Source organism: Pholcus phalangioides, unplaced genomic scaffold (assembly GCF_987345545.1).
Source record: "Pholcus phalangioides strain wild (caught in Gottingen) unplaced genomic scaffold, Ppha-v1.0 ptg000017l_1, whole genome shotgun sequence".
NCBI lineage: Eukaryota > Metazoa > Arthropoda > Arachnida > Araneae > Pholcidae > Pholcus > Pholcus phalangioides.
The window spans coordinates 8,140,058-8,165,640 of NW_028301610.1; the positions used below are offsets into that span (position 1 = coordinate 8,140,058).

The following is a 25,583-nucleotide window of genomic DNA, read 5'->3' on the forward strand; positions in this document are numbered from 1 at the left end:
AACGTCAATCTCCATTCATTTGCCCATGCTGCAATCCTGTTTAAGTTGCTCTGGAGCAACTCCCTATCGCTTTGATTCCTGATTACCCCATTAGCTTCACGTCATCTGCGAATTTGATAGCAATCCCATCGATACCCTGATCGAGTTTATCGATAAAAAGTGAAAATGGGACCAAGGACACTTCCTTGAGGAACTCCATTTGTGACGTCTGTCCAACCAGAGAATTCCCCGTTTACCATAACTCGTTGCGACCTATCTCTTAACCACGATTCTATCCAATCAGCGAATGGTGTTGCCCCCCTATCCCAATCTCGTGTAAACGCTTCAAGAGTTTACCATGTTGGACCCGATCGAATGCCTTCTGGAAATCAAGGTAAACATCATCTACATTTTTGCCCTCACCCAAAGCCTTTGTAACGTGGTCATAGAAGCAAAGGAGGTTAGTTACACATGACTTCCCCTTCCTGAACCCATGCTGATTATCCGCCAATATATTATTCTCGTCTATGATGTTGTCTTACATCATTTCTGATAGAAGCTGTTATTTTTAGAAAATGTTTTTTAGGCCGGGATCAACTTTTACTATAAAAGTTGATAAAATATCTTTTACAAAACTTGAAAAAAAAAAACCAATAAGCAAACGCAAAATAAGCGATGTACGCAACCTATTGCTTGCATTCGCTCCAATGTAACCAATACGCTTATTGGTTGTTTTTTTTCAAGTTTCGTAAAATACCTTTTATTAAACTTCTATTGTTTAATTCTGGTCTTAATAAGTTACTGACTTTAAAATTTAAAAGTACTGACATTTTTTTTACGATTCAAAAATCACATGGAAAATTTTAAATTCATGTTATTCACAAAAATTTCTTGCTTATCGCTATGTGTGTGTAAACAAATCGTGCATTTCAATAGATTTTTCAGAAACTTATGTTCAATTTTATTTTCTTCATATAATATTTTATTGTATTCAACTATCCACATGAAAAGAGAAAAGAAATTTGTCCCGGAGTTTCCAGAAAAAAATAATATCATTCGAGTGCGCATGTGTCAACTTTTCCACCATTCTCATTGGTCGGAAGAATCTCCGGTTTTCGCTTTATATCCTTGTTCTCGGATTTCTCCTGATTCAAAGAGTTCTCATCTTCATCAGAGACACTTAAGGTAAAAAAACAAATAACTTGAAATACAGGTAAGATTTTCATTTAGTACTTTCAACAAATGTTTCTTCTAAAAATTTTCATTTAAATTTGCATGATATTGCTTGTAATAATTAAAAAAAAATTCCAGGAGATTCAGAAAACATGCATTAATTTTTATATACCGTTTTTAGAAAATGCGTAAGCTTTAAACAGTTTTAAAATAGTTTACTTTTAAAATAGTTTTACTAAAAATTAGTTATATGAATTTATGGAAAATAGGAAGTAATTACATTATGTCGACTGATAACTAAATTTTCGAGTTTATGCTATCATTGAATGTTTTGCTTGAAGTATAAGAGATATTTAATTTTTTTGACTGAAAATAGACTAAATAAAATTTAATAAATGATCACAAACAAGTCTGTGTTGAACCACATCAGAGTTATTTACAGGTTTTAATTTCTTCAAAGAGAGAGAGAATTCATTACTCAATTAAAATAGCCACACCTTCAATTCTCTTGTTCTAAGTTACATTGAAACTAAATACAGTCGAATACCGTTATAGCGAAAATCCGTTTTAACGAACAGTTTTCTAATTCTCCCAAGTAAGTTTACATAGGAACAATGCTAGGTAACCTGGAATTCCTTTATAACGAAATTTCGTTTTAACGAAGTGATTTCTCCGGTCTCTTGGCGTTCGTTATAACGAGATTCGACTGTATACGAATTGATTTTGTTTTTCTACGGTCGGAAATTATATAATTTTTTGAAAATCATTCTTGGTCATTTATGCATCTTTTTATTTAATTAGACCGTGCACTTTAATGGTCATATAGCTCGATGTACTAGAAAACTAAGAACCACTTCCAATGTCCTGATAAAGTAATTTTTGCACTATCAAAAACATGGAAAGCCATAACTTTCAGCGCTAAAATCACTCTATATATATATAGTTAAATAAATATGCAATTCTAATTTTCTTTTCTAGTTGTTTAAAAGGATAATTTGTTATTCCTGAGTTTTTAGGAATTATTTGGTTCCATAACTATTGTTTTATCTGTGGTATTGTACATTTTCGAGCGAGTATTTTCTGGGTTAAACTTCAATAAAAGCTGGTAAATTTCAAACATGGTGGTAGCTTTATCAACATGGTGATAACATGCTCCAAAATATTCAATAGTGAATTGTATGATATTTAAAAACTCATTGAGACCTCAGGAAGTGTTCCAAAACGAAACGAATGTTTTTAAATGCAAAAAGAATAGAAGGTCATAAAAACTTTACAGTACATCTGGAGTCTATTATCACAAATTACTTTCTGTTAATTCATTTTCCAAAAAGAATTCACTGTATATAAATAAATTGGCAATAATAATTTTTTTCAACTGGTTTAAACGGGTAATTTATTATTCTTGATTTTTTAGGAATTATTTGGTTGAATAATAATTATTTGATCTGTTATTGTAAGCAGCATTTTCGATCGAGTATTTTCTGTGTTAAACTTCAATAAAAGCTGGTAAATTTTAAACATGGTGGTAACTTTATCAACATGGTGATAACATGCTCTCAAATATTCAATAGTGAACTTTATATGATATTTAGCAACTCGTTAAGACTTCGAAAGGTTTTAAAAAACAAAACAGATGTTTTTAAACGCAAAGGAATGGAAGGTCGTTAAAACTTTAAAGTATAACTAGAGTCCGCTATCAAACTAATTTCTGTTCATTTATTTTCCTAAAAAGAATCCGTCGTATTTTCTTCCATTTTCTTGCAACTTGAAAGATTTGGAAGCTCACTCCTTATTGGATAGACGTACAAACGCTTGCAGGCACTAAAGAATTAAGAGTAATTGTTTCTTCTCTCTCGTATTACAGGGGAAACAACATTAAACTGATTGAGGTTTCATTTTCCCAAGATTACAGTCGATTAACTTGAGCCTTTAAGGGGCGGAAAAGAGGATTATTTTAGTAGTTTGTGATTGGCTGTTGCTTTATGCTACGGATATGATTTCATAGAAAATATTCAACAAGTTTCTAAGAAATTTCAAATTTTGAAAAGTTGTTTCAACTTAAATAAAAAAAAGAATTTAAACACTTTATGACTTACTTCAAGCGAAACAGTTCCGAAATTCAGTCTAATTTTCGGATTTTTACATAATGTATACGGAATGGCTGCTACATTGGTTAGGTTGTATTCGGCAATTTTTCTTTACATGAAATCGTGAATGAAACCACCCCTTCTTCATATTTAACACGCTTATATTGCGTGTACTTACATTTTTTGCCTGTACAAAATACAGTCAACGTTCATTATAACGGCTCCTCTCGTTTCACGAAAAACGGACGTTATATTGGGAGGTCGTTACATCTAACGTTTAAAAAAGTATTCGTTTTTTTAAGAGAATTCATATTTGGACGTAATGAAAAAAAATTCTTGTTTATTTTGATATAATGCACACTGTTGCAGTGAAAACATGCATCAGATTAGAAAATAATAAAATTGTGATAATTAGTTACATGAACACAACTTTGTATCAAATTCTTCAACATCAAGGGCCAATGTCAAATAATTTTGGTAAAAGAAAAAAAAAAGTCGTTTATTGGATTCTTTGTATTTCTCTGCAAAAAAGAGGCGGGGCAGAACTGATTCTGGACGTTGTATTGGATTGATATGGCGTCGTTATATTGAATGAAATATAACATGGGATGGATAGGATAAATTTAATACTTATCATAGCGGTCGTTATAATGAAACGGTCACAATAATGCATGGTCGTTATATAGAGCGTTGACTGTAAATACGCTATAATATTTTTTGGATTTTGCGATACGATGGTGTAAATTACGCGTGGTATTTTATTTTTTCTCAAGACAATTTTAGAGCCAGAAGCCGAAAAGCTTGCTGCGTGGTAGGTGCACTTGATTTTGGTTCGACGGATAGGCTTCAAAACCCATCAAAGACACGAAGAAACCTAGTTGATCTTAATTGGTTTCAAACTGTAATCGTCAGCCCTAGTGTGCATAAAATAACGTACATCACGTTAACAAAAACTGACCTATAATCCCAGCGATTTGGGAATTTTCTAACAAAATAAATATTCAAAATTTTTTGCAACTTAAATAAAGAAAACTTCACAAAAATTCTTTATGGTACAGCATCAGCTATTAGTATTTCCAGCCCATCGCCGCTGAACGATGATCCGCACCTGATATATCCAGCACTAGTATAGGCATAAAATGACAGTATATTAGTCAATTTATTTAATTATATGACAAAAATACGTCGATAGGCCTGATTGGAATATTCTACTACATTCTAGTAATTATTCGTGCAATTTTGAGAATCACCCACAAAACTTTCAGAAACTTTATCGGTGATTAATTTCCAAAATAATCACTATAATTAATTTATCTCATTCGCAATCTACATAATCAGCGATCCTCGGAACAGAAACGTTATGAGTATCACAATTTTCTTTTTCAATCCTGGAATAATCAAAATATGAAGAATATATGAAAATTTCTATTCAAATACAATTTTTTTTGCAATTTGTGTTTTTTAAAAGTCAAATAGCGACGTACAAAATTCAACAACCATATATTTTATAGAAATCACCGGCATCTGTTGACTCTGCGAAGCCAAGTCTGTAATCAATAAGAGCGCAACCTAGCACATAATTATAGTCATTTCGTTTTTTGCGCCCGTTAAAGTTAGTGATCTTTTTGTCATTTATTTCACATATGGCAGACATACTGACTCAGTTTTATTATAGTAATACGAGTGGGAAGATTTCTTTTTTGAGAATAAATAAATAGAAAAAAACTAGTTGAAATGATAGTTGATGACTTTAATTATTCTTCTAAATTGAAACTTCCTCTGACTTAACAAATATCCATTACCAAAGCGGACAAGGATTAAAGAAATGAATAGTTTTTAATTAAAAACAAACTACACGCATTAAAGCGAGTGCGTTTTTCGAAAGATATTTTTAGGTTTTTGTCCTAAAAATGTGTTTTGGATTGATTGGAATCAATGAAAAAGATGACCATAGCAAAGTAAGTGTTTTGTTAATCAGATTTCATATTATTAAGAAAATACCCGAAAATATTTGATAAATTGAAGGTCTTGAAGCGTGAATTTTGATTAATAGAAATAATGTTAATATTCCTATTGTATTGATTGACAACGATTGATTGATTGACTATTTTTTTTAGAGCTTCATAAATATTTTTTTTCACAATAAATCACGCCGATTGTCATTTAACCCTTAATAACACTCAATTTTTTTTCGAGCTGATAATTTTTTCAAATAGTTAATGATATTATTGAAGACGAGCAAAGGCCCAAAAAATCACAAATAAAGTGAATGTATTGAAGTAATATTACTTTCGAAATATATGCAACTACCCCTTTTGTGATTCAGACAATAGTAAGAAAAAAATTCGAATCGCAAACGTCAAGGTTAAAAAAAATTGAAATGCAAACAAAAGTTTAACAAATTAGCGAAATTACAGCCACATATGCTCTGCATCAAACAGAGTTGTTGTCGTTATTGGGGCATCTACAAGCAAACTCAATATATAAAATGGAAAGGATATGACCTCACCTTACGGTCAAAGAACGATTCTGAATTTTTGTCTTCAAACCGTCTCTGCAGTAATTAACCTTTTGAAGAACCCTTTACAAAGCTACGCATTCAAGGGTTAAAATTTTCACTATGCTATTGGAGATGAAGTAATTGAGATTTCTGGGTGGAAAGTTTCTTTAGTTGTCACTCTTTAAAAAGGCGAGAACGCCTGTAACATTGCCTACTTGCACATTTTCGATGTGTTGTAAAAAATCAACTAACAGAAGAGGTCAACTTGAAGATCTTATGGGATGGAACAAAAGCTGAATTGAAAGCACTTATGCACTGGAAGAAAAGCACGATTACAAATACTTATGCACCAAAAGTAAAGCTGACTTCAGGCACTTATGTATAGCAAGAAAAGTCAAAATACGGTCACATTGCTGTAAGAAAATTCGTCTTAAGGCACTTATATGTGTATTGCATGACTTCTTCAGCACTCATGTATTGCAAGAGAAGCCCGACTACTACCGGAAGGAAAGCCGACCACATAGGCACTTATGCATCGCAAGAGAAATGAATTTATAGGCACTTGGCAATTGTAAGAGAAAGGAATTTATAGGCAATTGCAAGAGAAATGAATTTATAGGCACTAGACAATTGCAAGTGAACCAGATTTATCGCCACTTATGTATTGAAACATAAGCCGACTTACAGGTGTATTTGTACGAGAAGAGAAGCGACTTTCAGAGAGCATTCATGTATTGGAAGAAACGTCAGGTAACCGGAACTTATGTACCGGAAGTAAAGTCAGGTTACGGGCACTTATGTACCAGAAGTAAAGTCAGGATACGGGCACTTATGTACCGGAAGTAAAGCCGGCTACAGGCACTTGTGCATTGCAAAGGAAGTAGACTTACGACACTAGTCTATTGAAACAAACTAAAAGGAATTTTTGTGTTAAAAACAGAAGCAGACTTCCATGCAGCAGCATTCATGTAGTGCAAGAAAAGAGAGATTGCGGGCACTTATGTTCAGGACACACAAACCTCTAAGCCTTTAATGAATTTGAAAAAAAAAAAAACCAACTAACAACAAAAAAAAAAAAAACATACCTTATAGGTCTTAATAGGCCTTAGAAAAATAATTAAACTTATAAACTTTTACCTTTTTTATAAAGCTGCAAAAGGAAAATACAAATAACTCAACTGACAAAAAATTCTAGATATTATACTAAATTAAAACTTCAACATTTATTCAAATGCATTTAAGTCCAAAATATTCTACGTTTTCTATATTTTAATATTAATTATATAGAAATACATTTATTATGTACTTATATATTTCTAAATAAATGCATATTTATATATAACTAATTTTTTCCTTATTGAAATAATACCCCATGCATTTTAATTTTTATTTTAGAAACTATAGAATGGGTTAACTTTTTCTACAAACACTATGAATAACAATTCAGAAAGGAGATCCTCATGAGGAAAATTTTTAATAAATTTATTTTTGGAATTTTTCTAATAAACATCGACACACACACAATAGTTTCAACCACCCTTAAATTTTGTTCAAATATTTTTATAAGCATCAACAAGCGATGAAACTTGATAAAGGCCGTGAGAAAATTTTTAGATAAGAATCGAAATTAAAAAATAAGGATTTTTTAAAGTTTTTTCCACAGAAAACTTTTAAACATTTTCCGACAAAAGTTTTTTACTCAAAAACAAATGCTGGGGAGGAAAAAAGTGATAAGAAAAAATTATATTATTAGCTTGAATCACTTACACTCGAGAAAATTTCCCATCTCGTGTTGTTTTCCAGAAAAACCACATTTTTTTTCCCTCTACAAAAAACAGTTTTTTCAGGTGTTTCCTTAAACTTTAATTTTTTTTCTTCATTAACTTTCAATTAATATGGTCGAAAGAACATTTATTTTCTGGATGAGTGACATTATAACGTTGTTAATGACAACAATGTTGTTTTTTCTAACTATTAACCCTATTTCGAAACTATTAATAGACAAAAAATTCAGTTTTTTTTTGGATTTTCTTCTAAATGAAGGAATATTACTTACAGCATTGATGATATACAAAAGTTTCGAAGAATAAATTATTTTCTCCCGCAGTTATATTATATTTTTGTTTTTACAAAAAATAATGTAAGGTATTCTTCTTCTAGTTTTGCGATAATTCATTGTTATTGTCCCCTGGAAGATATAATTTTCTACATTTTTTTAAATTATATCATTTGTTTTTCTAGTGTTTTTGATGTGTTATATTTTTGGAAATGAATTTGGGTTTATGAATATTATCCTGTAACCAAGAATGGATATTAATCATTAATTAACGTTGTTAATTAGAGAACTAGTACATATATCACGTTTGTAATTAAATCATATCTGAATTACTCATGGATATCTTCGTATAATACAACAGAAAATTTTCAGTTTTCTAAAATTATGAATGACTTTAGCATTGACCATTACCACAAAAGCGGAAGAAAGATCAAGAAAGAACTTGATAATGACTAGAGCTGACGCGATTTTGGTATAGTAGGCGGATGCATAAAAGACCTAGGCCAAAATGCACACACACTATTATATTGAAAATTTAATTACTCACACGACACTATGTTCGATCCGTGAAAAGATTGCATAAAGTTCTTCATGAAATATTGATTTTAGCTTCAAGACCTCTTGAAAGAAGTATAGCAATGGCAGCTAGCTACAGAGGGGTTCTATCCGCGACGATGTTGGCCATCGCGTTCATGCTGACGGTGCAAGTAGTGCTGGCAACTCGCAACAATGAGTACGATAGTAAGTATATTGTTGAAATTGAAGCTCTGTTTGTCCTATGATATGATTTCGATTTTACAGCGAGTCACTAGGAAATTATCAAATTACTCTTAGGGGAACAATGCATGGATACGGTAAGATTATTACGTGGTCATATCATGAATATTGTTGCTATTTGTTGAATGAATCACAAATGTTCCAACTAAGGTATTTTACTCCATATTTGACAAAACGTAGGTGTGTGTGTATTACACTAAAATACTAAAATGACTTCCATCAGTCTTAACAGCATCACAGACCCCCCCCCCCCACCTGACTAGAAATATGGGAATGAAATTTATACATACTCACTGTTGAAAATTTCAACAGATCTTATTTTCACGAGGTTTTTTCTGCACTTGAGGCCCCCGGGTCGCGTTAAGACGGCACTGACAGCCCTCAGAGAGTCTCTCAAACTTTATGATCACTCGCGACCTAAATTAAAATTCAGTTGGTTGAGGTACGGACTACTACTACTTAACCGCACATGCATCTCGTACACATTCCTCTACGGAATTTCTAATGCCGGAATGTGTGTTGTTCTGAGTGTATATGAGGCCCTAATGTATTTATGTTGTCGAGTTGCTCTTGTTTCGTGTTCGCGTTGCCATCCGTCTTCCATTTTATGAGGTAAAGATGGGAACTCTTGAATTTTCATTTTATGCCAGTATCGTGTTGTAAGTCTGCCTGCTTTCTAGGGAGAGACTTTTTCAAATGAGAGACCCACTCGCGCACTCGAGCCTCGAAGCTAGAACACCGCAGAAAACCAACTTCAGCCGACCAACACTGTGCCGTCAACGGGTTCGAACCTGGATCCTCAAGATGAGAGTCCAGCACGATTCCCACATGATCGCACAGCGGTTAAGGTACGGACTGCTGATTCATAGATTTGGAACTATTACTCAGTATGCTTGACTTAAGTAGCTGCTGGAAGCTCCGTGTTCAGTTTCCGAGAAAAATGGTAAAAACGCACACTGAGGTCTACAAACATTTTTTACTAGAATCCGTAATGAAATATCAATTTCCACAACACATTGTTCAAAAACTAAACATGGAGTATCCAGTAGCATTTAGCGTCTGCCCACAGAGCCATAAAGCCACACACAGGTATAGCTTCAAATCAATGTCTTCGACTTCATCTCTCCAGCTGTCATCCGGAAATCTTAACCGCAACCCGTTGCACTACAAATTTTAGGGTGAACTCGAGGGCATGACCTGCCGTGAAAGTGTCATGCTCGTATATTGAAGAATTTAAATGCTTTCATTTTCATGCATTGGAAGTTTTTCCATTGAAAACGTTGCGTAATTTAGAGCAAGAGCGGCCGCAAAGATTGAAGAACTTTGGAACAGCAGCTAAAATTATTTTGAAAAACGATTGATGGAATGTGGATACGAATATTGTCAAAAATAGAGTAAAATATCTTTGTAAATACATTTTTAATCCATTCCATAGTTATTAACAATATTTATGATACGACAACGTATACTGATAATACATAACCATATTTAACAGTCATGCTGTTAATTCTTCGGAGAAATGAAACAGTAAGTTTGAAAAATTATCATCTGCAAAATATCATTTAAAATACATAGGTCCTGCTCGAGACATTACATTAAGGTGAGCTCTTCACTTGAGCATAAAGATGTTTGATTCCAGAGCTATCTATACCCGCAACATGATAATAAATTTCTAACAATATTTCTATGTTTTTGTTTTTATTCTAGAGCAAAACATCTAAAATGTTTCAGTTGGAATTAAAAAGTAAATATCATAAAATTTTTTAATTATGTAGAATCAGGGTTTAATCTACGAAGGAAAGTTTTTCTGCATTGCTAAACTGAATCATATATTTTCTGCAGGAATCGATAAAAATTTACTCATTTATTCCGATTCCCTGTTGAGTTAGTTTTGATACAAAAAGGATTTTTTTTTTCCGTATATAGATGTCTTATTCCATCTAATACCTTCTTGTATGGATAGGAAAAAAACAAACCTAACTTTGACTACCAAATATCGAGTAATAGGTTGATTACGTTGGACCAAAATAACTCATCGTGGCTTTTGTTGAAATGTCAACCGCACTCGTATCGTTTAGCCTACATTGAAAAGAAAATATTCTCGAGGGGAATGATACTTCAGCTTCCAGGATCGGATGAACAGTGTCATCTTTAGCCAAGTCAGCGGTTCTATCGGCTCTTGTCATTTCAATAGGTATTCAGTGAAAGCCAGTAAAGATATTACATATTACTCTATCTCTTCCTTTTCCTTAACTAAAAAAAGCCGTCTTTCATTCCATAGCAATGGACAGTATTTATCCACCATCAAATATGTCATGGAGATGTTCCTTGATCCTCATTCAGATATTACTTAACCCTAAATATACTGGTCTATATAGGAAAAAATAGCACGAGTTTTAGGAGACATCCATCAAGTTTTCTTTTGAAATGATGTCGAAATAAACCCCCAGGGATTACACACGTGGTATCCAACTTTTATGTCAGTTCTTGATGAGATTGCAACCAGCGTATACTTGAGTGGCTTTAAATAAAAGACGAACATTTGCAATCTTCAGTAAGTTGTTAAACACTCACTTAGTGTTGTCAATGATCTTCCGCAGTTACTAAAACTTCATAATAATCATTTTATAACATTCATCAGTTATTATACCTCGTGAAGAAGTGAGACTTTACAAACTAGTAATCCTCTGGAATCATCATATATACAGATCCAGACCAAACACAAGGGAAAATATATCCATGGATCTCAGTTTCTCACGGTTAAACTAACCGCAACGCTTTGAGCGTTTATTATTTCCTCTCCCCTAAAAATACTGGCCAGTAAGAATAGCATATACAAAGTTTTAGAAATATCCACCCTTATCGAGATATATGCGACAATCCAACTTTTTATGTCAATTCTTGATGAAGATAGTAACCAGCGTATGCTTAGGGTACTCAATAATCTTCCACGGTTACGTAAACTTCATAATAATCATTTTATAGCACCCATCAGTTATTATAACTCATGTAGTAGTGAGACTTCACATACTAGACTAGACCATAAAGATTATTCCTTTGGTATCATCATTTATACAGATTTAGACCAAAGACAAGGGAAAACATATCATGGATCTCAATTTCGGAGTTTTAACTAACCGTTATAGTTTGAGCGTTTATTATTTCCTCTCTCATAATCAACCATTTCTTATTAGCAAGGAAAAGAAAAAGGCATCTCTCCATGAGACGAAGAATACGTCAAATGAGAAGAACCACATTTCGAGAAGAGATAAAGAAATATTACATATATTACTGTACTTGATCTCTTCCTCTTCTGTACAAAAAAAGGCAAGTCTTTTATTCCACAGGAACGAAGCGTATTCATGCACCATCAAATCTATTATGGAAATGCGCCTTGATCCTCATTCAGGTATTACTTAACCCTAAAAATACCGGTCTAGGAAAGAATATCATGCATTTTGGGAAATATCCACTCATTTCTTTTGTCAGAATGAACCACCAGAGAGATTACTTATTACCGAGATATACGTGGTATCCAACTTTTTATGTCAATTTTTGATGGAGATTATAACCAGCGTATACTTGGTGTAGTCAATGACCTTCCACGGTTGCGAAAACTTCATAATAGTCATTTTATAGCATCCATCAGTTATTATACCTCATGTAGCAGTGAGACTTCACATACTAGACTGGACCATCAGGTTTAACCCTCTGGCATGATCATTTATACAGATTCAGAGCAAAGACAAGGGAAAACATATCCATGTATCTTATAGTTTCAGGGTTTTAACTAACCGCTATAATTTGAGCGTTTATTATTTCCTCTCCCATAATAAACCATTTCTTATTAGCAAGGGAGAAAAAGGCATCCCTCCATGAGACGAAGAATACATCAAATGAGAAGAACCATATTTCGAGAAGATAAAGGAATAATGGTTTTTGTATTCAGTGGAGCAATACCTATACTGCAGTATACGCTTTTGTATCTATCGGCGCGTGGGTTATGGCGTGATTGTGACTTTAACGATGGTTGGTATGGTACCAGGAAAACAAAACGAAACATGGGTAAAAAAACAGAAAAAAAGAAAAACTTGTGAGGATCTTCTTATATATGAGGTAAGTCCGTAGGGGGTAAGCTTGTGAAAAAGCCGCCATTGACGAAGACAATGCTCAAGGAGAAAAAAAGTCTAGAGAGCCGGATATTGCTTTTGGTATGGGCTAATACGTGCGGTTAAAGGGCCAGTGTCATTGACTTAATCAAAAAAAAGTGAAACATATACGACACCAACAATCTTTTCCGTCGAGTACGGTCATGACCAACATGGAAATGACAAAAAATGACCATAAAGGAAAACCAATTAGGGGTTTTTTTAAAGGTTTCTTGCATATTTAGTGGATGTCCCCCCGTGAAGTCTTTTCAAAAGTGACTTTAAAAATATTTCATTCAATTTCAAATCAAATGCAAAAGAATTTCGTATCAATCGGTCGGTGTGTTCTTTCAGAATGAGGCCGGGATTACACTATTTTGTAAAAGCTCTTTGATAAAACTCGAAAAATTCAACCAATAAGATCACCGGTTGCATTTGCTCGAATGTAACCGATGCGCTTATTAGTTGAATTTTTTCCAGTTTTATAAAAGATCTTTTAGCAAAATTTTATAGTGTAATCCCGGCTTTAAAGAAATAATAATAAATTATAGTGTAAATGTATACAAGAAAAAACATTCGACTTTGAACACGATTTTCTCAGATTGCAATTTTTCAGCGCATCCATGAGATTACAAAAAACAACTACATAAAAATCCAAAAATTTTTCAGAAATGTTTATTCAACATGTTGATGAAATGAATCTCGATCTTTGATATTTGACTATTCGTTAAAATTTTATAAATTTTTAGCGTTTGAAAAAAATATATAAATTTCAAAAATTGGAATTTAACATTTTTGAAAAACACTGTTGATTAGTCAGTTGCTAAATTGCAATCTTAGGGGCGCTCAGAAACAGCAATCTGTGAGAAAATCACTTTCAAAGTATTTTTTCTTGTATATGTTACGGTAAATGTGATAAATCGCTTATTACACATAATAATTGGTTATTATGCATACTTACCAATCATCTTGGTAAGTTTGATAAATTTTTCACTTTTACCGGCGAATATGCATAATACCCGAGCATCTTTGGTAAATTTGATATATACTGGAAAAAATTATCACTTTTTCTGACGCTTATGCATAATAACCAAGTGTCGTTAGTAAATTAATCACTTATTCAGTGATTATGCATAATACCCCAGTGTAATTAGAGAATTTGATGATTATGAAAAAAAATTCAGATGAGTCATTATGTGTAATGAATATAGTCGGATTCCAATATAAGCAACGGTTGGGTATTATGCATAATAACCGGTAAAAATGATAATTTTTTTTAGTACTTATTAAATTTACCAACGACACTTGGGTACTATGCATAAACGCTGGTAAAAGTGATAGATTTAAGGAAATTTATCAAACTTACCAAAATTCTTGGTAAGTACGCGTAATAACCGGTTACTATGTATAATAACAGCATTTATCACATTTACCGTTATATATACGTTCACATTATAATGCATTACTTCTTTCTTTCAGTTTGACAGAATATAGCAATCGATTGACACGAAATTTTTTACATTTGGTTTGTAATTAAATGAAATACTTTTCAGCCATTCTTCAAAAATCGACTTCAGGGACCGTGGCACTCCATAGAGATTAGAAGATTGTATTTACCTATGTTAAAACTCATAATTGATGAGAAAAGTAACTGCAAACATAACCATAAATCACGTCCAAATAAAACGTTTAGGTCTTGAAATGTTTCCCGATTGTTGGTTAAATAAGATAATATTTCATTGAATCTCAACTTGTGACAATATGCAAATAATCTGTTTCAAGTCTACGCATGCGAATAGACTGCTTTGTATGGAATGAAGAAAACCTCAGAAACATCAGTTTGTGAATCTCTCTCGCTGAAGTTTTGTTTGAACATGACTGACTTTGGCATTGAGTCCTTGCATTATCGTGCGATGAATTAATAGTAAATTTCCACGAACTATATCGCATACTATTCGGTTGTTTGCTTTGAATTTTAAACTAGAATCCATCATCGAAATTCATTTTCACGTGAAACGTAGATCTCAACGCGCGTTGGAAACTGTAAAAACAACTTAATAAATAGAATATGAGAAATCCATTATTACATTGACTGAAGAATGTAAATAATTATTTATTTAAATTGGTAAATTAAAACTATTTTTATTCAAACGTCTTCGTTAAAGTGGTTCGCGCGGTACTCATTTTCGGCCGCCTTTTAAAACAATATCATGAATTACGCACAATTTCTCTACATGTGATTACTGGTTACTTTAATGAAACAATATAATGATATCGCTTTTTTATGACATTATATTTAAACTGTAAATAATGATATGTTGTGTTTGCTGTGAATTTTAAACTCGAATCCATCATGAAAATTCATTTTCACGTGGAATGGAGATCTCAACACGCGTTGGAAATTGTAAAAACAGATTAATATAAATAGAATATATGGAAGATTTTTTCATAATTACATTCATTGAAAAATCTAAATAATTATTTATTTAAATTATAGTAAATTAAAATAATTTTGATTTATACGTTTTCGTTGAAATGGTTCCTGCGAAACTCATTTTTTGACCGCTATTCCAATTCATGAACAAACTACATACAATTTCTATACATGATTACTGATAACTTGAATAAAACGATATAATAATATTGCTTATAAAAAAATATTGTTACATTTTAAACTACAAATAATAATATTAATATTTATTTATTATTTTTAACATATTTGAGAAGTTTAAGAAAATCGGACGTTAATTTAGTAGTTAATAGTAAATTATTTATTTAGTCGGTAATTAAGTTATTAAGAATAATTCTCTTTTTTAATTGATGTAACGTTTAAATTAACAATTTTTTAAAATTAACTCTGGTTAATTAACTTTATTAAACTAAAATAAACAGTACTTATGATCACGAGAAACTTAATATATTATGTGAAAAAAAAATTATTTATTTAGTTTTTTTAAAATTTATTTATTAATTTTTATTTACTTATTTTTATAAATTTCATTTTTGTTTATGGTCAGCACAAAAAAAAAAAAATCCTATCGAAAATCATAATATACATAAAATTTAATTTTTTAAAAATATAAAGATTTTCATAAAAAGATTATTTTATTTGTTTGTAAAAACTTTTTTAAGAAAAACTTTGATTTAATTATCGATAAACTCGATCAGAGTATTGACGGGATTGTTAGCAAATTCGCAGATGACGTGAAGCTATAACGAGGGTAGTAGGGAATTCGAGCGATAGGAAGATGCTACAGAAGAACTTGAATATGATTGCAGAATGGACTAATGAATGGAGCATGACCTTTAGCGTTGATAAGTGCATTGTCGCTCATTTTGGTTCGAATAATCAACATTTCACTTACGAGTTGAAATGGTATTACTTTCCCGGATGCACTAGGGCCACCGATTTGAGAATTCTCATTTACGAGAGGCTTAGGTTTTCTGAACATTGTTCAGCAGTGGTCAAAAAAGCGAATAGAATGCTCGGTTTCATTCTTAAAAAGGTCTCTTCAAGTTCTCCTAAAGTCTTTTCGGAGGCTTAGTTCGTCTTGGACTGGAGTATGCCGTAAGGTTTGGAAGACCATGCCTTCAGAGGGACATAGACTTGGTTGGAGTTGGTGCAGGGAAGAGCTACGCGTGCTCTTGTTAGCACATAAGACGAGCTATGAAGAGAGACTTGATTCCTTGAATACGTTTACATTGGAGGAATGCAGTAGTCGGGGGATATGGTCGACGTGTTTAAAATTTCCAACGGGATGGATAGGAGTTATTAATACGCCGTCGATCAACTGCTTCGACAAGGAAACACCAGTATCGTTTAGTGAGGAACAATTCCTGGTTGTGGTGTCACAGGGAGCTTTTCTCTAATAGGGGTGTCAATAAATGGAATTGTTTACCTCCGGGGGTCGTGAATCCTAACACAATTGCTAAGTTTAAAAAGAAGTACGATAAAAATAATGGGATAAATCGAGAAGCTACCCATACTTAGATAAGGCAACCCTAATCTTTTGTGTGGGCAGTATATTATATATTATTAATTATTATTATATTATTTTTGGTGATATATGCTTTTACATTGGGTTGCTGCATTTTGAATATTTGACTTCCACATTCTTTATGGGCATAACGTTTTGTCACCTCAGTGGGAAATTTGCTTGTGTGTGTGTTGAGGCCTTTGTATTCAGATATTTTAATTTCCAAAAATGATAATTTCTCACAAAAATTTCACGAAAATTACTTGAATTCATTTTTGTTAAAAATGATTGCATAAATATTTCACCATAAAGCATTTATTCATACGGGAATTTAACTAAAATGGCAGGTTGTGAGATTCGTAGATTTGCAAATCAAGAAAAAAAAAATCATGTTAATATAAGCTGACAACTGACGTCACAGAATGTCCTGTCCAACATTCGGCATCTGGAAGAATCGCCACACCCAAATCCAGCAGTGAAGATGGCTTCCAGTGTTATAAGGAATAACGTGGGAAGATCTTTCGGGAAGATAATATTTAGCTTCTGATAACCATTATATTTATTAAAAAAAACGAAACAAGCACTTCATTCTTTCCTCGGGAACAGCAAAGTAAAATAACATTCACTAACATGCAAAAAAAACCTCCAAAAACACTAGGGAAGACATGTTTCCTGTCGGAAAATCGTAATCAACCCATTAACCATATTGACTTTTGTGTTTCAGTTTGTGTTTGAACTTAATTATACACTTACTTAACTAATAAAAAAAAAAACCCCATTCAATTAATTACTTTGTGTTAATGAGTTTAAGTGCCTGTGGTATCAGGAATGCTTTGGAATATACCACCAAAAAAGAATAAACAAAAAAATATGCAAATTAGTCATTAATATGTTTTCTAACTGAACAAAAAATATGGAAATTTTCTAATCAAATATTATGGCATTAACGTGACTTAATAATATTCAACAATCTCATGTCGGGGTGTATTTAAAAAAAATTTAATATCAAAATTTAAATATGTTCTTCCGGTTTTCGCATCCGATAAGAAGATTCTAGAAATTATCATTTTACGCTCCAAAATAATGTTTTCTTTTTCGGATTTTTATGACATGTTCCGGAAATCATAAAGTGTATTTAATTGGTTTAAGCAGGCAATCGATCGATAAAGAAACTCAAATCGCTCGAATTTCAAAAATAAAACATTCGAAAATCTAATTTTAACGCCAAAAAATAAGATGAAGCTCCGATTTCTATCTTATGAGTGTCATTGAAATAATAATAATAAAATGTCTTTTAAAACGAATTTTTCCTCTTTTTTTCGGAAATATTCTTATGTGAATGCCCCTTTTTTTTAAATCCAATCAAAAATCAATTTATTATTATTATTTTGAAAATTTAAATTATTTCAATCCTATCAAATAAAGATATTGCATTTTGTTTTTTGCTTACAGATCAAGTTTTAGACGTGATTTTGTTTGAAAGAGTATAAATTTATTTTATTTTTGGAAATCAATTTTTAAGATAAGAATTTTTTTATGGATGAAATTATTCAGCATTTGAGTTTCTTTTGTTGGAATTTAATCGGTTGTGAGAGAACTGTTATTTGAATTTTTATTCCAAATCTATTTTCAGATTGGAACAGTTGAATTATATAATTTACGAAAAATTCCCTTTTCGGATATCATTCCCAAATATTCTCCACAGAAACAATATTCACACAAATATCTTTAAACTGTTGCCCGCGAACAACACGGTGCAGTGCTGTAGTAACGCAGGGGCTCATCCGGGCATGACCTAGGGCCTCAAATGCAGATGAGCAGGGGCGTCTTAACAGCATCAGGGAACCCCTACCTAGTGTAAGTGCCTGCCTACACATTCGCATATTTACTCTGGAAAATTATATTATTCTAATTATTAGAATAATTAGAATAATTATCTAATTATCAGGAGGCCCTCTGTGCACTTGAGCATGCGTTAAGACGGCCTTCTAGTAACATACAGGGTGTCCCATAAATGTGTAAATAGTTCAAAAATTCATAAAAATGGAAGGAATTGGTATATTTGGATACGATTTGAGAAAAAACTCTCACGAAGGGGGATTTTTTTGGTACAGAGAATGAAATTAAGTTCAAATCGCTGTCGGTAGAGGGTGCTACACGAAGCAAATCCCTGTAAATATTCAAATCATAGTTCTATAAAATGTAGGATGTACGATTAACATTTCTGAAGTTCTAGTGCTTTCATAAGGTTTTAATAGTGATGATGACATTGGTGGATAAAGCACTGTTGGTGAAGTTGTTTTAGTTCATCTACGAATCACCGGCTGAAGCTTTACGAACATTTCGAACACAGAAGAGATTGGAGAAAGTTTTAGGTACACAAAACGCTGTGGCTGTGATTTGCTTTCCTGCAGTGCCTTCTATCGACAAAAATATGAACTAAGTATTTTTTGTATTAAAAAATCCCCCTTCGTGAGATCAATTTTTTTCTCAAACTGCATCAAAATATACTAGTTCCGTTAGCTTTTATAAGTTTTTAAACTTTACGAATTTATGGGACATCCTGTATGTTTTCAACAACATTATGAACCGCCGTACTGAACAAAGCCCCATCAAGTCAGACACAGGTGAGCTCAGAGGAGTATTTGCAGGGCACTCAAGTTCGGGACCTTGAGCGAACATTAATCTGTGGCGGCACCTTTTAACGTTCTTGAGAAATTAAGGAGTATTGCTGTGTGTTAGTTATACATAAATTTCACGGTGAATGTCCGGAGTCTAGGCTTTTCTCGAAGTAAGCAGCAAGGCCGTCTTAAGAACATCTTGTGCTCCGGGCAAAGTCATTTCAGGCCCCTATTTAGCTAGAAATGTCTGTCTACCAATTTACATGACCACTTTCGAAACTTTTAATCAGATCTCATTTTAAAGAGGGCTCTGGGCCATGAACTAGAGGGCCCATGCGTTAAGACAGCACTCCAAACAGGGCCTCATGATAACTACAATTAATTACGCACATGGAATTTTAAGTTTTGGCTACTTTCCAAAATACAGGTAACGCTCTACAAGGATTGAGATAAATTAAAGACTGATTTTCAACAATTGAAATTAAGTAATATTAATTTCCATAAATTTCTTTTTCTTTCTTTCCGGGACATTTCCTGTTTTTTCCAGACTTGCGTGAGCTGTACGAATTGCTGCTGCTCAAGAGCGATGGTCTCCTGCCACCAGGATCATCAAGGTTGCCTCACCAGCTGGAACGGAAAGGAGGCAACAGGTCACCAACACTTCGACTTCGTTTTGGCCGGAGAGCTGACCCTACGTGGGGCTATCCCACTTCAGAAGAAGGTGCTACTGACACCACTGAAAAATGAACTGCGGTTCATGAGTGTTCTTATGTATCAGCTATGTATTCTTGTTAGATTTAACTTCTGTAGTGATGTTATTATGTAGATAACTAATATAATTAATTGTTTATTTTAGTTGAATAAATTTTCGTTTTAATGTTTATTAAATTCTGTATCAATCGATCTCTCTCTTCTATATATTTTTGTCAGACTTATTTTCAGTTGGTGTCTCTGGAATCAGAGTCACAATCACAGCGAAAAAATGAATGAACGACACAACTTTGCCACTAGACTTGCCGAGATCTCTTCAAGACCAGCTTCGTGGCAGAGTTCGGAACACTTTATTTTGAGTCAAAAAAAAAAAAATTAACAAACACACAATGTTTTTACAATGTTTTTCCTCGGACAATCGGGTACTGTCGCGATTAACAAATTTTGTGGTGATAACCAGGACTATACAGTAAGGGCTTTTTTATCTCTTTGTAAACGCTCTCGACGCCCTGGCTCAGATGGGCGCGGTCTCGGAGCTACTGCGGGACGTCATTGATTAAGAACTTTCTGGCAGACGACAAGCAAGCGAAGAGCAAAGAGTCGTAGACTACTGTATAGGTTTATTTTAAATTTTAGTTGCTTATTTTACTGTTTCAATTGAGTGATCAATTGAGTGATCATCAAGTGATTTATGGTGTTGTTTTAATAGCGCTTGCGGTGTTTTTACAATTTTTTTTGTGATTTCTCTTGTGAAAATGAGAAAACAAATATGAGTTCTTGAGCGATAAGAACGTGCAAATTTTATCCTCCGTATACTCGGACAAAGAAACTTGGGATTCAAGTTACTTATCATAATTTTCCTAAAGACCCAGAGACTTGCAAAATATGGGTGTCCAAATGTAAGAAACTCGATCAAGTAAATATAAAATCTAGTGATTATGAAGATGACCTGAAGAACCGTCTTCTAGGTTTACTTCAAATAGAAATGCTGAAAGCCTCTACTGTACCGTCGGTAAATCTACCCGGTCAAGGTACACTTAATGATGAATCTATTTCAAGAGAATCTCTCTCTCGATTGAATGAGAGACGAGTACGTTCGAATGCTTTGGACATATATCTAAGCCCTAAAAAGCCACATCTGAAAACCACTGAGTCAATAACGTGTAATGTTTCTAAGGAAGTTGCATATTATAATTGTGATTATGAAAATAATTCTTCAAAGTGTGTGCTATGTTAACTGAAGAAAATACGTATTTGAAAGAATGTGTATATCGAATTGGAAAAAAAAAATGAGCTCATTGAAAAATGAGAGCCGTAAATGTTTGGGAGGATTAGCTAGAAAAAATAACGAAGATAAAACTACATTCGCTATTAACTATTAACACTTCTAAAACCTACAACTAATTCAAATGAAAATAAAATGAGATAATTAAAAATTATATATATATATATATATAGTTCGAAAGATAATTTTCAAATTATTTGTCTCGAGTTGTCTTTCAATTAAAATTAACTAACGTAGGTGATTCAACTGAAATGGAGCCGAGAAAAATATTCTCAGTGGAAGTTCCCTCATAAGCAAATGCAAAATTTCTTATTTTAAATGCTTAAATGATTGGACAAAGCAAGCCAATAAATATACAAATACTAAAGACAATAACCGAAAAAACAATTTCGGAAAGAATTCAATAAAATGGGCAGTAGAGCGATTGAAAACTATCGTAATTGACAGGGTAGCAAAGGTAGAAAAGTGTTCGTACCCCACAGTTGCCACAGTGTTTGGTCGGCTGAAGTTGGTTTTCTGTGGTTCCCAACTACAAGGCGCGAATGCGAGCCAATCTCTCCATCAAAAGTCTCGCCACAGAGAGCAACCGAATTACAAACAGTACAGATGTAATTCAATCATAACACATCACTCACTTCACTTCTGAAACATAGATGGCAGCACTGAAAAATCAAACACAACACTACATACGCACTCAGACTGTTAGGTACACACACACTTCCGGCACAACTCACTAGGTAGTAAATCGCCCATAGATGGTGACAGACCTGAGTTGCGCTCGGTTTGAAAGAAAGAAAAGGGTAGCGAAGCGGGCACACTCTCGATTCGGCTTGTTCAATGACGTCCCGCATGATGTCAGCTGGTACCGACGACAGCGTCTCGTGAGACAGCCCTTGTTAAAAAGCCCTGGGTGACAACAGACGAGATGGGGTTGGGAGTTGGAGAAACGTTTCGATGTTTCGTTAAGAAGAATGAATGTACATATTAGAATATTAGTATACTTTAGAAGCAATTGGAGGGGGCCCATGAAATCTCATCTATTATCTTAGGGTACGATAGGGTAGGGTAAAAAAATAGAATAACATGATGAAAAAAAAACTATTGTATGATAAATAGAGATAAATGGATAAATTGACGACTCTCCTATAATTATGGTAATAGTGAATAAAAAACTCGTATTTTAGAGTGAATATAATTATAAATCACAATTACAGATCACAATCGTATCAATTTTGATTATGATCGTCAACGTGTCTGATATTCTGTGCACCCTGGTTTTCTCAGATTTTCTTAAGTAAACTTTACCATTACGAGTCCAGCAAAATTTATAATCATCTGATTTAAACTGTTTGCTAGCAAAAAGTACCTGTTTAACGTACGGTGAGAGATTTTTATTGAAGTATACCGAGTTAAGCCTTAGAGTCGGGGATCAATGGTCATAGAATCTAGCTAACTTTTTTTCGCTGTTTGTAGGAAATCATCGCGGTTTTTTTTAATTGTTAATCTGTATTATGATGGGTTTGATTTTGTCTTTACACGTGTGGTAGGAACTCAGTGGATTGCTGTGATGGTACCGGAGAGATCAATCAGGTCAAGGAATTTTAGAAAACATTTAGGGTGTAATACCGACCTTATATAGGCCGGTGCTATACTATAATATTTTTCTAAAAGTTATTTTACAAAATTTGAAAAATTCAACCAATAAAATTATCGGTTGCATTTGCTTGAATGTAACCTATGAGCTCTAGTGGTTGGATTTTTCAAGTTTTATAAAATGGATTTTATCAAACTTTTATAAAAATTGGAAAATGCTACCAGTAAGATCATTGGTCGAATTTTCTAGAATGAAAGAAATAATTTTATTGGTGACATTTTTCAAGTTTTATGAAAGCACTTCTATCAACATTTTATAGTGTAATCCTGGCCTAATTCGGGGATTACACTATAAAAGTTTCAGAAAAGTTCATTTATAAAATTAAAAAAAAATATTGGTTACATTTGCTCGAATGTAATCGATGCGCTTATTAGTTGCATTTTTCAAGTTTTGTAAAAGAACATTCATCAAACTTCTATAGCGTAATACTGGCCTAAGGCAGGAATTACACTGTAAAATGTTTAGAAAAGTTCTTTTATAAAACTGGAAAAATGCAACCAATAACTTTATTAGTTACATTTGCTCGAATGCAACCGATGCACTCATTGGTTGGATATTTCAAGTTTTATAAAATAATTTTTACAAAACTATTATAGTGTAATACTGGCCTAACGAGTAGATCCAAAACCAACAGACAAAATCAAATAAATGAATTTATTTTTCATGCCATGGAATAATATGATGAGCCATGAAGAAAAACCATGATTTGATGTTAGATTAAATGAGGAAGGAGAGTATGATGACTCGCATGTAATCGTAAATACTTCATTTGAAAGCTAATCAGAATGAATTACAAATATGTTTTAGAGTGAAACGCAATACTTATTTCATTATGAATAAAATATTAGTCATCTTCATATTTCTCCTTCGATAATCCATTATGTTGATTTGCTTACAATTTTTGCTAATGATCAAGCTATACAAAAATGAGGAAACGATTGTGTTTGAATATCCGAATGAGTCATACCTCTACACCACAGTAATCAATAATCAATCAGTAGCCAACTGATTCTCACTAATCACAAGCTTAAAATTGTTTCTCAAAGGATAAACGAGATATTTTTAGCAGAATAATATATATTAAGGGAAGAGTGGACTAATATATATATATATATATATAATATAATGTCATAAAATTGTTATAGTACTTTGAATCATGTGGCATTTTTTACTGCGTATTAATATACCCATACACTGTATAAATCTTACACCGTCTATTTAAAGAATTCTCGTTGGAAATGCACAAACAAATTTGATGGTTATTTGCTGTACCATTGTTTTCGATGATACAAAGCACTATATTTTAGCCTCTGAATTTGAATTCTCTGGTTAGTTAATCTTTCTTGATATTTTTGCTCTGTAACTTTTTTATATGCTTAGAAAGCTGCCTTTGAAATAAAACTTGATAGCATCTTTCCACTTATACAGGGTGCATGGGTAAAAGGGCGTATGGCATTTTACTGGAGAACCGTTGTTCCTAGAGGCATACTTCCAATTAGAAAAAGCATTCAAGTAACGTTTAGTACTCAGATTTGCCATTCATGTTGCAAGGGGTTGTACAGTTATTAGAATTAAAATGTTTACTTTTTATATGGACACCCTGTGCTCAAAAGCCCAACTACAAAGTTGTTTCCTTGTCTCTCCTGATGCCAAAAAAAAAAAAAAATTTCCATGCTTCTCTACGTGCAATATTCATTGAGATATTAGAATTCGAAAAACGGAAGAAAGTTGGGAAAAAACAGCATTAAAAATGCGGGAAAATCGTTTTAACCGCATTTAACGCTGTTTTTGTCCAATAAAAAATAAAAATATTCAGGGTGAAATAAACTGCGATTACCTACTTAATGCAAAAAATAAACTGGATACACATAGATATTAAAAAGCTTACATGACGCTTTATAGCATTTAGCATCGTCGATGTTTAATAGAAAAGACTACTGAAAATGAGTCTTCGAAGTTTAATTTACAGGCGGTGAAGCAATGCAATAGTTTTAACATTAGGTTCAGTTACAGCATTTCATTTTACTTATATCGTGTCATAGACAACAACAGTTTAAAAACTCTACTTTTTATCTTTCAGCACATGGTGTTAGCATTTATTCTAAGAAATATCTTCTCTGAATTCAATTTTCTCGAGAGGCGTTTTCTATTCCGACGGATATTGACTTCTCAATAAATTTCCTAATAAACCTCGAGTTATTTCAGTTTTATAGAGCAGCCTTAGCTATCACGACACCAAACGTACTCCAAGTAATTTCACGTTCATGTTTCCATTCCCAAGAAAGCTCCCATCATCTTTCCACTTTCTAGAGGTATTTACCTCATTTGTTTTTACAATGTGACGATATAGGAGAAAACAATCGTGGTATGAGGTTTTGCTTCAGTTAAATACCAGAGAAACATTCAGCACGAAGACATTACTGTTTTTTCATACAGCTGATGATTGTTGGATCACAAGACATAAGTCCCGATGGTGCAACCCTTCCCCGTAAACTTGACATCCCACTCGGTTTGAACGATGTTTTTTATTGACGAATAATTTTCCTCCACTTTCGTCAGTACTTTTCTTGCTCTGAAGCCACTTCGAAAACAATCCGATCGATTCTTTTCGCTCT

The 25,583-nt window shown here is 33.0% G+C and overlaps 1 protein-coding gene across 1 annotated transcript; it reads left to right on the plus strand.

Moving 5' to 3' along the window:
- The first annotated feature begins 1,138 nt into the window (after positions 1–1,138).
- Positions 1,139–20,199, plus strand: LOC149072191 (uncharacterized). Its single transcript, XM_089246755.1, has 3 exons — positions 1,139–1,192; positions 8,405–8,536; positions 19,866–20,199. The coding sequence occupies exons 2-3, from the start codon at positions 8,434–8,436 to the stop codon at positions 20,063–20,065; spliced, it is 303 nt and encodes a 100-aa protein (XP_089102881.1). The 5' UTR covers positions 1,139–1,192; positions 8,405–8,433; the 3' UTR covers positions 20,066–20,199.
- Positions 20,200–25,583: the final 5,384 nt, after the last annotated feature.

What these genes read in the sequence shown, in the direction of transcription:
- LOC149072191 (XM_089246755.1), top strand. Translation starts at nt 8,434, where the DNA reads ATGGCAGCTAGCTACAGAGGGGTTCTATCCGCGACGATGTTGGCCATC. An exon ending in TCGCAACAATGAGTACGATA is followed by an intron (nt 8,537 to 19,865) that starts GTAAGTATATTG and finishes TGTTTTTTCCAG; the next exon opens with ACTTGCGTGAGCTGTACGAA.